This window comes from Odontesthes bonariensis, chromosome 6 (genome assembly GCF_027942865.1).
Source record: "Odontesthes bonariensis isolate fOdoBon6 chromosome 6, fOdoBon6.hap1, whole genome shotgun sequence".
NCBI classification, from domain to species: Eukaryota; Metazoa; Chordata; class Actinopteri; order Atheriniformes; family Atherinopsidae; genus Odontesthes; species Odontesthes bonariensis.
In genome coordinates, this window is record NC_134511.1 from 7754497 (window position 1) to 7768579 (window position 14083).

The 14083-nt window shown below is 41.6% G+C and overlaps 1 protein-coding gene across 2 annotated transcripts; it reads left to right on the forward strand.

Moving 5' to 3' along the window:
- Nucleotides 1-5735: 5735 nt before the first annotated feature.
- On the forward strand, nucleotides 5736-13753 carry LOC142381918 (uncharacterized). 2 transcript variants are annotated; one of them, XM_075467220.1, is made up of 7 exons: nucleotides 5736-6444; nucleotides 6530-6797; nucleotides 6961-7107; nucleotides 7200-7276; nucleotides 9153-9259; nucleotides 9355-9779; nucleotides 12680-13753. In XM_075467220.1, the coding sequence occupies exons 1-7, from the start codon at nucleotides 6134-6136 to the stop codon at nucleotides 13061-13063; spliced, it is 1719 nt and encodes a 572-aa protein (XP_075323335.1). In that variant the 5' UTR covers nucleotides 5736-6133; the 3' UTR covers nucleotides 13064-13753. The 2 variants fall into 2 exon arrangements, with proteins under 2 accessions (XP_075323335.1, XP_075323334.1); XM_075467219.1 differs by having other exon boundaries at nucleotides 5738-6444; nucleotides 9355-9785; nucleotides 12680-13751.
- Nucleotides 13754-14083: the final 330 nt, after the last annotated feature.

Here is a 14083-nt window from a genome sequence, read left to right on the forward strand (position 1 = left end):
GTTACCTTAATAAAACTAACTAATGTGCCGGATATTTGCCATTTTAGCCCATTGTCTGGCTCACGTTGTGGCTCCACTTGATTTTCTCATAGCTTCTCTTCCAACTTCACTGTGTGTTTGATATCAGTTCAGGCCCCTGTCTCTTTTAGCACCTTCGCTCTGTTGTTAAACTACATTCCTCCCACCTCCAAAGCCCAAATATGTTCACTCGCACTAACCTGTTACCATTAGGCCATTCATCAACGTTAAACTGTCCAAACACGAGAGGTGTTAGAGGAGACGGCACGGCCAGAGAGGCTGGAAGCTCTCCAGTGGACCTCGCTTGTGGAGACCAACAGTCCATCAGGAACACTTTATCATAGAAGTTTTGGGTTGCAAATCAATATTATTGTCCAGGAGATTGTAGATGAACAATCCATCACACTAAGCTTAGATACTGGTAAAATCAAGCCCGCCTAAATAAAAAAAGATTTATTCATTTGGGCAATGCAAGCCCATTTCACAACAGGCTCTTCTAACATATTCTGATGAGAAGGTGAATACAAATCTTCCATAATGATAATTTCAATCTATCTCAATGGTGTTTGTTGGGGGTAAATCTGTGTATCTTTGTGACAGAATCTTTGTGACATACCTTCAGACAGCACTGAGAGCTGTAAAGAAGGGAAAATAAGATCTTTCAATGAGTTCACCCACCAACCCTGGAGAATTATTGAAAAGACAACAATCTCCACAAACTAGTGACTTGTGGCATAAATGTCTGGCTGTAAGTATTCATCCATCCATCTAGTCCATCCATCCAGGACTATTGTAAGACCGGGATTTGGATGTTTGAATTATTGTCTTACATAAACTATCTGAGGGCTGTGGGTAAAGTAAGAGCACGAGGACAACTTCGGCCGTATAACTCCATCCACTTTAATGTCCGACCAAAACAAAACGTCCACTCTCACATCTTACATATCACTCCGCCAATCGTAATCATCACTCACATTACCTGCACGTAAAGTGCGCCATATTATGTAGTTCCAGATGACACTTAAGCAGCAGAATATAATATTTATAAATGTAGAAACAATTAGTTAAATTATGTGGACTCAAAATAATGACCAATGCAAAATTAGGAAATCTGCTGATTATGTATTCACACATAAATAAATCTCTTACACTGGTTCCTGTGAGGCAACGGTGCTCACCACCAGACCACCGTGAAATATTCTTTTGCTCTGAAAGGACGACTGGACTTGGTGCTGAATACAGTTGATATCACTATGGGTCAGATCCAGCAGTAGAGATTGTTAGCGGAACCATTCTGTGACCTCAGCACCTGCTTAGTTCCAACATGCAGACTTGAAAACATTTGTTTAAAAAATTGCTCCATTAATTTACACAATCAGAGCCACGAGTCAGGTAAGTTTAATCAGGCACATTTCGTGAAGCTGGGAAAACACGTCTCTGACTCACAGCTCATCAGCACTGGTTCCCCCCAGGGCTGTGTTCTTTCTCCTCTGCTCTTCTCCCTGTACACCAACAGCTGCCCCTCCAGTCACCAGTCCGTCAAGCTCCTGAAGTTGGCGGACGACACCACTCTCATCGGACTCATCTCTGATGGTGACAAGTCCGCCTACAGGTGGGAGGCTGACCATCTGGCAACCTGGAGCTCAACGCTCTACAGACAGTGGAGATGGTTGTGGACTTCAGGAAGAACTCAGCCTCACCTACCCCCATCACCCTCTGTGACCCCACAATTGACAATGTGGAGTCTTTCCACTTCTTGGGCTCCATCATCTCCCAGACCTCAAGTGGGAGCTTAACATCAGCTCCCTGACCAAGAAAGCCCAACAGAGGATGTACTTCCTGCGGCAGCTGAAGAAATTCAACCTGCCAAGGACAATGATGGTGCACTTCTACTCCTCCATCATTGAGTCCATCCTCACCTCTTCCATCACCATCTGGTACGCTGCTGCCACGGCCAAGGACAAGGGCAGACTGCAGCGTGTCATTCGGTCTGCAGAGAAGGTGATTGGCTGCAATCTTCCATCTCTCCAGGACCCGTACGCCTCCAGGACTCTGAGGCGGACAGGGAAGATTGTGGCTGATCCCTCCCACCCCGGTCACAAACTCTTTCAGACTCTCCCCTCTGACAGGATGCTGCGGTCCATCCGGACCAAAACCTCACGCCACAAGAACAGTTTCTTTCCATCCGCTACCGGCCTCATCAACAAGGCCCGGAGCCCCACCTGACACTCTCTCCCCTTCCAGAAACACATTAACGTAGCATCTTCAAACCCTCTGCGTTACATTAACGCATAGTCTATAGTCTATATTGTATATATATCTATATTCTTTGCACCAACTTCACCAAGTAAAATTCCTTGTAAGTGAAAACCTACTTGGCAATAAACCTGATTCTGATTCTGATTCTGATTGGTTTGACATGAATAAACTGGGCTGTGCCAGAGGATTGCCGTAAAGGCCACGTTGATCGAGGTTGTAAATCAGTCGGAGAAAAAACACCTAACCTTACATCAGAACTTGTACCTTTAAGGAGGAAAAAGAAACAAAAGCTGCGGTGGACACCCACAAGTGCTCCTCTTCAGAAATGACTTTCATCGCTTGGGATATTTGAGATATTATATCACTGGGAAGCCAGCGCTCTATCGCACAAGTTTATTGTTTTCTGGGTCAGACTGGACAAAGCAGATGAGTCGTGCCACTCTACACCCTCCAATGTGCATCAAGTCGACTTCAAAACTGGCAAAAACTACTTCAAATGCAAATGTCTGATTTAGTCTTTGCATTCACCTTTTCCTCACTCATATCCTCTAAATATGCAATTAAAAAAAAGCGATGGAATCATAGCTACAGCATGTATGGACATTTCTGCTGGAAACCTCAGGGTGTGGCACTCATGTGGAAGTTTCCTTGACATGCAGCATTAAGATAATTTCAGCGGCTTGTTGGCTGACAGGTAAAACCATTGATTTTCAGGGTGTTTAACCAATGAAATGAAAGGAAATTCAGTTTTAACTTTACAAAGCCTCATATGAACCTCAGATTTACTGCATGGCATGGAATCCAGCCATGCAGTGGTACTTAATGGTCCACACTAATAACTTATTTTTCTAACCTTGTTTAGGTTCTACGCTTTACAATGTTAGTCTTATTTCCACACTAAAACTGTGCTTCTTATCATATAGTCGGCCCCAACATGCACAGTCATTTGTTTTCTCTACCATCGCAAACCAATAAGCATGTATGAGGTTTAGTGTCTTGCTCAAAGACACTTTGACACATGGAAAGGCTGAGGATTGAACCGCTGACCTTCTGGTTGGAGGATGACCAGTCAGCTCGCTGCAGAGGTGCATCACTTACCACAACAGACCTTTTTCATAGCTGACATTTTAACGCATATAGGTGTATCAATAATGGTTAGTATTGTTGTTTTTTTTGGCATGACACATGGTAGGGAAGTATCGTGGCATTACCGAGGTGTCTGTGTCAGCTCTGTGAAGTTTCATGTTTATGCCGCATGCTGTGATTAGAAGTGGCGCCGTGATAGTCATGCTCAATCCTCTAATCATTCCAAATCCCTTAGAAATGTAAAACACATCTCCCCGTTTCCCAGAAAAGATTTGGCACCCAGTAAATGTTAAAGGAGAATTCCACTTCAAGTGTTGAGGAGTGTTAATGTATGTGCTGACAAACAGGTTAAAGGGCCTTTAGTTTGTTGGGGAGATATTCTTGTCAGCAAAAAAAACATCTTTGAACGAGTTTGAAGATGTGGTCTTACGGGCCTCTGTAGCCAGCTCTGAATCTGTGGAGTGAGCTCAAAGACTGACCAGAGTGTCAGCTTTTGAAATGCATTTTGGGTAATGTAGGTGCCAGGCTTTGCACAATGAAAGAAGAACACATAAATAACAGAACTGAAATTCTTACCAGGCCACTTTGCATGATGGAACTTCCTCTCCCATTGTGGTCCTGGCCCGCATACAGCCAGAGGGACCCACCCTGTTATGTGGACCCTTGACTGAGGAGAATGTGTTACCGGGCAGCGACCCAGTAGAGATCTGCGGGTTTATCCTTAGTGACAGCTTTCACACGCAGCTTGTGGTCCAAACTCACAAATAACAGCCAGGCGTCTTGTTTGCCATCATTCTGCGGCCTGTTTCAGATTACCAGCAGGCTCTTTGAAGTTATAGCTGACGAATACGCAGGGTTTTCCCCTGCTTCTCAGCCAGAAAAAGACCGGTTCATCAACAGCTCTGTCACCCGCTGCATATCTCTGAAAAAGGACTTGTGCTTACTTAGGAATCTGATCAAGGAGACGTCGGTAATCTCTAACAAAAGGTCCAGTGTGAGATATTTCCTGATTTCACAGCAAAGTTCTGGCTGTAACACAAGCCTCGGTATGTTGCCTTTAGAAAAAAGTGATTTTACCCTTTACAACTATTTCATCAAAGGCCACAACTTTAAAGCCGTAACAAGCTACAAGCAGTGTAAGCAGAGAGGGCCCGACTGAGAGGTTTAAACGGATTCAGCTTGTAGAATCTGTTGGAAAGATGAGCTTCATAAGATGTCAATCCAGACAGTCCTGTCAATCAGTAAGGTGAAAGCATCACTGTCACATCCAATACAAATGCCTTTCAGTTAACAGCAGTAAAGAGAGCAACTATGAAATCTGTCACTGACACAAATGTGACCTCCAGCTGAGGGCTGCTACACCATGACCACACCATGGCACAAAGCTGACACCTCAGGTCTGTATTCACCTCTGCTCGAAGCAAACCCACCAACCATTTCATTCAAACAGGAGCTGTCCATCCAGTTACACAGTATTTCCTCCATGGACACCTTGTTTGTTCATGTAACCAAATGCCATGATTAGTTCTGATTATCTTCTAGTGGCTCCTGGTTGGAAAAACCAGGTGTTCACCTGCTTTCTGGACAAGACATTCAGTCAGAAGCATGGCTGTGAGGCCCTTGGAGAGCCCTGTTCCATTATTGTTTTTTTTTTTTTAAATGGATCAGTTTGACAAAATTTGAAGAGAATAAAGGCCAAAAACGACTTAAACAACTTTTTCATTCATTCTTCTCATGAATTAACATGAGAATGAACTTTACATGTACAAAATACAGGGATCAATAACTTTTCTTTAAATGGGAAAGTAGAAATGTCCTTAAATTTTCTTTTCTGAAAAAAGAAACTGAAGAAATTTATATATCAGTCCCCCTGTGATTAGAATGTACAACAGTGAGCAAAAATTTGATTTAAAAAAGTGATGTGAATTTAATGTGACACAGTAAAGAAAGTCAAATATTGTGATCAGAACCCACATTTGGACCTTCACCAACACCAGAAGTAGAATAAAAACAATCAAGGCTGAAAAAAGAGAGTTAAAATATTACTGATTGAACGGGGCTACATTTACTTGTAGGATTTTTAGAATTAGTTCAGTATTCTTTTGCTCATCAAAACAACTCTGGGTATATTTCTACACTTCGTGGTCTTCTTTGACCTCCCGCTGAGCGTCATCTCCTAATGTTGTGTCATAGTCCAGCTCCTGCAGTGCCACACATGACGGGTGGCGCACATCCATCCTGAACCTGGCGCCCTCACTCACGGAAAGTTCTACCCGGGGCGTTCCTGCGCTCTCATGGACCAGAGAGCAATAAAAAACATGTAACCGAACCCAGAGTCTAATCCAGCCGGGATAATCGCTGGCAGGGGGCTGACCCTCCTTAGAGCCGAATCCCAGCGCACTTTATCCCAACGCTGTTCCAGTCTGTGGGAGGAGAGACCGCGAGCCGCTTCATCATCTGAAAAGGGACCTAAAGAGGCTTTTCTCCTCATCAAACACGACACGGAGGAAACCACACCCACTGCTGGGTGTTCAAACGTGTAAAAGAGCAAATCAGTGTGGAGCAGGCTCGCGCACTGAGCTGAGGGTAGGCAAGAGAACACACTCAGATAAAAAAAAAAAGAGGCATCATTAGTGTAAGAACTATTATTGAAATCGGATTAGTAGTTTTCAAAAGTCGCAGAAACATAATACCCTGTAGGCGTCGATGCGGCGTAAAAGCGTAACCCGATCAGAGTCCTGCGTAAAAGTTTCTTTTTTCTTTGGAGATCATGCGCAGCTTCTCTAAACTGTGCGTTCCAGGAGAGGTGCAGCAAAATATTCCCGCTGGAGTGAGAGATGCGGCATTTCTGGGGACCGTCCTGTACCCAGCCCTCACCGTCTCCTCCAGAGGATCATCTCACCCCGACCTGAACTTTTATACCTGCCCGCCGGAGGAATCCTCTACACTTTGTCGGCCTCCCCAAATTCAGGAAAGCGCAGAGATGATAGCCGATGAGCCCAAAGTCTATTTGGAAGCCAGCGACCTTTGGAGACAGTTCCACAAATGTGGCACAGAGATGGTTATTACGAAATCCGGGAGGTAAATATGTGTCATTTACGCATAAAAAAGAATCAATGTGTGCGCACGCACGCTTCATGGTGGTTGTCTCCTCTTATGCCCACAGGCGCATGTTTCCGCCGCTTAAGGCCAGATGCGCAGGGATGGACAGAAAGGCAAAGTATATTCTGCTGATGGACATCGTGGCGGCCGATGACTGCAGATATAAATTTCAGAACTCGCACTGGATGGTGGCGGGGAAGGCGGACCCGGAGATGCCCAGACGCATGTACATCCACCCGGACAGTCCGGCCACGGGCGAGCAGTGGATGTCCAAAGTGGTCAACTTTCACAAACTTAAACTGACCAACAATATATCCGACAAGCATGGATTTGTGAGTTTAAAAGTTGAATGTTTAATCAGCTGCCGTACAAAGCGCAATTTAATATATATATTTCTTTAAATAAAGAGTTTTTTTCCCCACGTGATCTCTCCAAATTTAAGTTTGATGAAAAACATATATTAGCTACTTATTACTTTTTTTTTATCTTTAACAGACAATTCTCAACTCGATGCACAAATACCAACCCAGATTTCATATAGTGAAGGCAAATGACATCCTGAAACTACCATACAGCACTTTCAGGACGTACGTGTTTGCTGAAACCCAATTTATCGCAGTCACAGCTTACCAGAATGAGAAAGTAAGTATCGCACTTTTTCCTCAGACATTAGATAAGACTATGAAGATGTCATTTTAAACTAAGAAATGTGTTTGCTTTGTACAAACGCTCAGATCACGCAGCTGAAAATAGACAACAATCCATTCGCGAAGGGATTCCGAGACACTGGGAACGGAAGAAGAGAGAAGAGGCAAGTTATTCCTCAAGTTGCATATTTACTGACACAGTAAGAATGGTGAAGATCCACTTGACAAAATATCCAACGTAAAGTACAAATGCAGAATTATTCATAGATACAATTTGGCTGAAATTGTCAATAAGGCGTAAATTTAAACTTTTGTTTCCAGCAAATATGGAACCTGCTGTTTTAGACCAAGTTTTGTGTTTAGCTTCAGGCTGGGCAGGCGGCATACATTTCCCCAGACACCAACATAAATTAAACATATCCTTTCCTGATTTAAAAGTCTTCAACTGCTGTAAATTGTCTGGAAGTATATTGAAATTTGAACAGGCTCGGTCTCTCTAAACTCTCAACAAGCTGGAATAATTCCCAAATCCCCAGAAAACATACATACAACACACCTTAATGCAACCGCAGGATCAAAGCTCACACTAACTCCAATTCTCCATGAAAATACTCTACATATGAGGGATCAGGCCACGTTTTTAAACTCCCATCACCTTCAAGCTTCATGTTGCTTTAGTTAAGTTTGAAACTAACACCCATCCATCCATTTTCTGTATCTGAGTAATCCATTTCTGGGTTGCAGGGTTGAAAATAATATTTTTACTTCAGCTGAAATGATGCTCTGCACAAGAACACGTCATCCAAAGCCTCATTTCTGTACCCAAAGGGAGTTATCACAAAAGTAGAAATAGTGCTTCAATACTGTGTGTTTGTTTTAAAATCAATGAACTTAGCTCACATAACTTTTATAACTTTAACAGGCTTTTCTATCTTATGCAGAGCTTTTATTAATTACATTTTTAAAGTCTTCTATTAAACCTAATGGCAGGGATACATTTTAAGGTATGGAGAGTTTGATCATTTAATTATTTTAACACAGCTAAATGCCTCCACCTGCTGTCATAGTCACTCCCTATTTAACTTTTTTTTTTTAAAAGTATTTTGATAGTTTCATTTTTGATTCACAGTATTTTTGGCTTCATTTGTGTTCCTTTGGTGGAGATTCCTCTTTAAAATCGTAGCTGGGCTCTTTAGGTGTGGAGTTTGCATGTTCTCCTCGTGTCTGCCTGACCTTTCTCTGGGACCGTGGGTCCAGAAACATGCACGTTCATTCTAAATGAACCACCAGGCTGAGTGAATGGGAATGGTCGGGTCATGTTTTGCATGAATAGGCACCAGCTCCCCTGGGACCTATGAACAGGATGGGATTAATATTAAAGATTGGAGAATGCATTTGAACAGATTTTTTATATTTTTTGGTCTATATATAATGTTTTATATATCTTTTTTTCCCCTCCCACGCAGCCTACATGTTTGCATCCTTTGAGACTAAATGTAAACGTACATTTTATTTAGTAAATCTAATGATGAAAAAATTTTCTTTGAAATCTACAGTGAAGAAGGTGCAAAATATTTTAGGTATATTTTTGAGACAATTTCTGTACTTTGACCTCTTAGTGTTTTAAAGTGAAGATGTGAGGCCAGCAGCAGCACACTGTCAAATATGAGAAAAGTAGGTCCAGAAGAATTCACATTTAGTCAAAAACAAATTATTTCAACACACTCTCCATGTTACATCCTTTTTTTACTTGATTTATATTTGGTCATTTACAAACTCGGCCCCTTATTGATGAAGCTGGAGCCACTCCAAACAATACGTCAGGCTGCTTTTCTACATGTGTTATAGATCTGTGATGCAACTTTTTATTAGGTGTAGTTTATCTAAACTGCAAAGGATAGATGCCATAGAATAATGTCTGAATAAACAAACAAAGGAATCTTCATTTAGCATTTGTCAGATGAATATTATTGTTCAAAAGCAGCTTATATGCTCAGCTTTCAACTGTCTGAAGGACTCTTCTTCTTCTCCTTCTCTCAGGAAACTTCAACTGTCACTGCAGCGGTTTAAAGAGATGCATCTGACTGATGTGAAGAACGACCCCATTAAAGATTCTCCAAAATACTCAGACAACACCAAGTCTTCAGGTACAAAAATACCGTATGTGGCCAAAACTGTCAGTACAACTCACATAGAAAAAAATCCAAAATGAACTTGTACTTCTTTTTTTCTCTCCGGTAAGATGCTTACAGTGACAGTGACAAAGACAACAACGTTGAGGAGGATCCTGAGCCGAAGGTGCGTAAGACCCACCAGGAAGCGGAAACCCGGTCGTCTGGAACAGTGCCGGCTCCAGCCGGGGCCCCGGACCCCAAACCAAACCGTGTGGTCGGCACAGTAACTGACGGAGCAGGATTCTGCCGGTCGCCAGACTCAGACAAGGAACGAGCTCGCACATTGTGCAGTAGTTTGGCGCACAGCTATGCTGCGTACCCGGAATTAAACCGACATCTGTGGGATCTGAGCATCTCCGGGAGTCTTTTTCGGTCGGATCTGGTTAACGCCTGGTACGGCTGCACCTCCGTGGAACGAGCTGCGTCCTGCGGCCTGAGACTGGCAGCGCCTGCCGGGACTCTTCTTCCCATCAGCCTCCAACAGCACGCACTGGTACAGGTACTGAGTAAAATATGCAGAATATCACAGAGTTGTGTGTAAAGTTTTGTATCCCCGGAGAAAACCTTTAATGCTACACTTAATTTGCTTGTCTAACTTAGATTGGTAGACTCATAATATTGAGAAAACTGGACAAGTGGAGGACAAAGGAGAAGAAGTAGGGCTGAAACGTATTTGCAGATGAACACTATCTCAAAGTGATGTCCTTAAGAAATAGGAAAGAAATCAAAGACCTGAGAGATGTAACTGCACACTAAGTTGATCCATCTTCTTATTGGTGCTAAAATACTTATACTTATATTTGGTTTTTTTTTTTTAAATATGCTACAAAAGAAATGGGAACAAGGTATGCCAAGATAGAAAAACTCAATACTCAATAATCAATCAAGGAGTTAAAGATCGGTGTAACGTGCTCACCACCTCCTTGTCACGGCTGAGGTGCCCTTGAACAAGGCACCGTACCCCCCATGCTCCCCAGGCGCTTCAGGGCTGCCCACCGCTCCAGGTTGGCATCTGTCTCTGAGTGTGTGACCCTGTGCATGTGCATGTGCATGTGTGTGTCAAACAGGTGCCAACCTGGATGGGTTAAAAGCGGAGGACAAATTTCGTGTGTATGCATGTATGCATGACAATAAATCTGATCTTATTTTTATTTATTTTTTATTACTGCTGCAGAATTATGCAGTAATTGCTCCATTGAATTGATTTGTTTTATTCTTGCATCAACAAAGATGTTGAGCGTTACGGCCGTCAAGTCTGCTAGTTGCAAAAGTTTCTATTCGTCTCTCTATGTTTCTCTAAGAAAAGATTTTCTGCCTCTTTGCTTTGGTTGAGGATCAATATATTTGACTTTAAGTCTTTAAGAGCCTTCAAACCAATCATCTGTACCTCAGATTTTTCCTGGTTGAGCTGTAAGAAATACAGTTGATACATTTTATATGAAATACAGTTGAAAAGTGAGTCCTTTGTCTCAGTGTAATATGGAGACATGGCCCCGAAAGGCTGAGTGTCACGTGCACAAGTCAAAAAGTTATGGTCGTAGAATTTACCCGAGAACTAACCTCATAATGTTTTGAAGACAAGTGGGATTTGGTACAAACAGCTTATACCCGAAAAAAATAAATAAATAAAAGTCCACAGAGATGTGAGATAAACCAGTAAAGAACAGTTCTGGATGGGCCAACCCCCTCGCCTCATTTTTGTAAAAGAAATCCAGAGGTCCACAGAATTGAACAGCGAACAGAACTAGAACTGAAGGACTGATTCTGATATCATTCATGAGCAAAATCAGCTTTCAACGCTTTAGCTGAGAACAAGCGAGTAAGTCAGGAGAGCCGTGAGTCACGGGCCTTGTGAGCAGTGAACTGGCTGACCGGCAGCAGTCCCAGTATTATATCAAGAGAATAAATTACCACGTTGATACTTTCACTTACATATAATTTAGTTTCCTCTTGAGTATTGCTCTCTGGATTGACAGTTTACAGCTGATTTACCCTAAAAGTTTTAGAGACTTTTTGTCATTTAATATATAGATAAAAAAATAGATTTTTGAAATTGATTTAATATTTTTTATTTGAAATGTTCAATTTCAGTAACAGATTATTTTTAGTGGAAAGGAAGTTAAAATCAATGAATAATTCTATGGCAGGTTCAAAACTTAAAAGATAAAAGAGCTACTATAATCACTGAAATATGTGACACAAATTGAATTGGTTTTAAAGCTGCAGTCTGCAGGATTTGTTGTTGTCATACGTAAAGTCCTAATTTTTGGCATTTTAAGAGTTTACATGATCTATCAGAAAGCTTGAAGTTGAAAACGGTGACCTCCGTAGTCGCAAAATGCAAGAAATGCTTATTTTTTAACCGAAAAATAAAAAGTTATTTAACTTCCTGTCCCGCCCCATCAAAACACATGAGAACTCGTGCACGTCTACGTGCACGCCAGATGCGCGTACACGACTCCTCATTCATCAACTCACCTGTCATTTGCGATCATGGAAGACACAGTAAGTAGACTAGCCCGTAATGAAGTTCAATAGTCCAGATAAATAAGCGTGGGGACGAGCCTACCTTGTATCGCGCGTGCACAATCGGTGATTGACAGGCAGCAGAGCCCGGCTCGTAACCTGATTGGTTACCTTTTACCGGTTCGGTCTGCAATTTTGTAAACAAACCTGCTGGCGTTGGAGGGACCTAGCGGGACATATAGGGGACCTAGAGAACTCTTTTTTTTTTTTTTGTATTGGGGTATTTAATGTACTACTTTCAGAATCCCCGGACAGTTCCAGGCATTATGCTTGAAAAAGAGTTGCAGACTGCAGCTTTAATACACAGAACAATACTGATAAAGCAAATAAAAGAAATAATTAATGATGTATTATAAATCTAAAAAAAATGATAAAATGAGTAAAAAATACTTCAACTCAATTAATGAAAATATGCTTCTTGAAAAAACAAGATGGAAAATAGCTTCTTAGTTTAAGTGAGACCTGAATTATTATTATTATTATTATTATTAGTAGTAGTAGTAGTAGTAGTATTATCCTGTGGTTTGTGGCTAAATGAGAAGTGAGCTTAGAGGCACTCTTGGCTCATAAAACAAAAGCATTTTTGCAACCAGCCAAGTAATATGTTTCTTTCTTTCTTTCTTTCTTTCTTTCTTTTGGGGTCATGGCAGTCAGTTACTTTGTTGTCTTTAACTAAATGGCTCTGACAGACTTTTGAACGGGGAGGCAGAATAAGCCAAATATGCAAGTACAATTAATGAATTACAGTTATGAACTACAACATTATATCTTTGCTTCAGGCCATTTTTCAGCCAATCAGGACCCAGAACTAAGCCTGAGATATCCCTGAGGAGGGACTAAAAACATATTTTTCCTTCTTTTTCACAGGACCTGATGACTCTTTCCCCCTATGGAGGCTTTCTGTTTTACCCTTACGCCAACGTCTCTGCGGCATCAGCCCAGTACCTCATCCCACCAACTCAGTCCAGACAGGATTTCAAAGCTTGTCCAAATGCCAACAGCAGCAATTTCTTCCGCTCTCCAATTATTTCATTTGTAACGCCAGTAGGGGAGAGTAACAGAAAATATCTCGATGAAGAATTGCTCACACGGCCTGAGTTAGAGCAGAAGTCAGCAGGCGAAGCGAGAGTGGAGAGCAGCTTGAAGGAGTCACAAACGGAGAAGAATACTGACTTGTGTGGTGCAGCCGCCGCTGCTGCTCCAGTGAGTTCCTGCGTGTGGTCTGCTGTCACCAAACATATTTCAAAATGAGACTTTAAAGTCATCACGGTGAAATATCATACAAGTTCTTCATACTGGCTACGTCAAACTGCGGTACAAAGGGCCTTTTATTTCAGTTAAATGCAGCTTTGTCAATAAATAATGGAATTATGATGTTCTAAAAAAAAGCTGCCTTGTGCATAATATGGACCCTGAAGTAATGCCTCTTCTGTATTCAGATTGCTCATTCATGTCTTCAATCATAAAACTGACTGATGTGGGAATTAACTTTGGTGCAATAAAGCGATTATGAAATCAGTAAATAGAATCTTTACTGAGTTGTTTCTAAATGTTTCACCTTTAAAATTATTTGTAAGTGAATGAATCATGCCCACAGGCAATTTCTCACACACATTTGTCTTTGTAGGGGTAATCTCTAGTTCTTGTGCATGTCCTTAACCATCACAACTGAATGCCTACCCCTTACCCACAGGGGCGTGGCTACGGGGGGGGTTGGGCACTGCCCCCCCAGGAAGAAGTCCTGCCCCCCTGAGAAATGCCCTGTCCATCCAAAGAAAACTGGCCAGAAAAAAGGCCACGATTTATTATCTCTGTTTGTGTCTTGTATTGATAGAATAAATGCAGGTGGCGATTTTAAAAAAGCATATATCTGCAAAGTTTATAGCTTTATTATTTTTTTTTTTTGTTATCGTGTCGTCGTCCCCCCCCCCCTCCGTAACCTGCTGAAAAAAAAAGGCGATTTTCACATTTTCGGATGTTTTTGTTGTATATAATGATCTGAAATGTAGACTTAATGAAGGTAATAAAAAGCTGAACTTGGCTGGATGTCTTGCCCCAAGTATCTACTTGAATTTAAACCCTCAATGGAGAATGTGGAGCATGTTAAACAAAAGCTATTGCATCCTAAACATCATACAAGTTCTACATTTCTTTACAAAAAAAATGAAAGAAAATTCATAAAAAAATTCCACACTGTTAACAAAATTGACGGTCATGATTTATGCTAGTGTGACCATATTTTCATTACCAAATTGAATTATTACTATTATT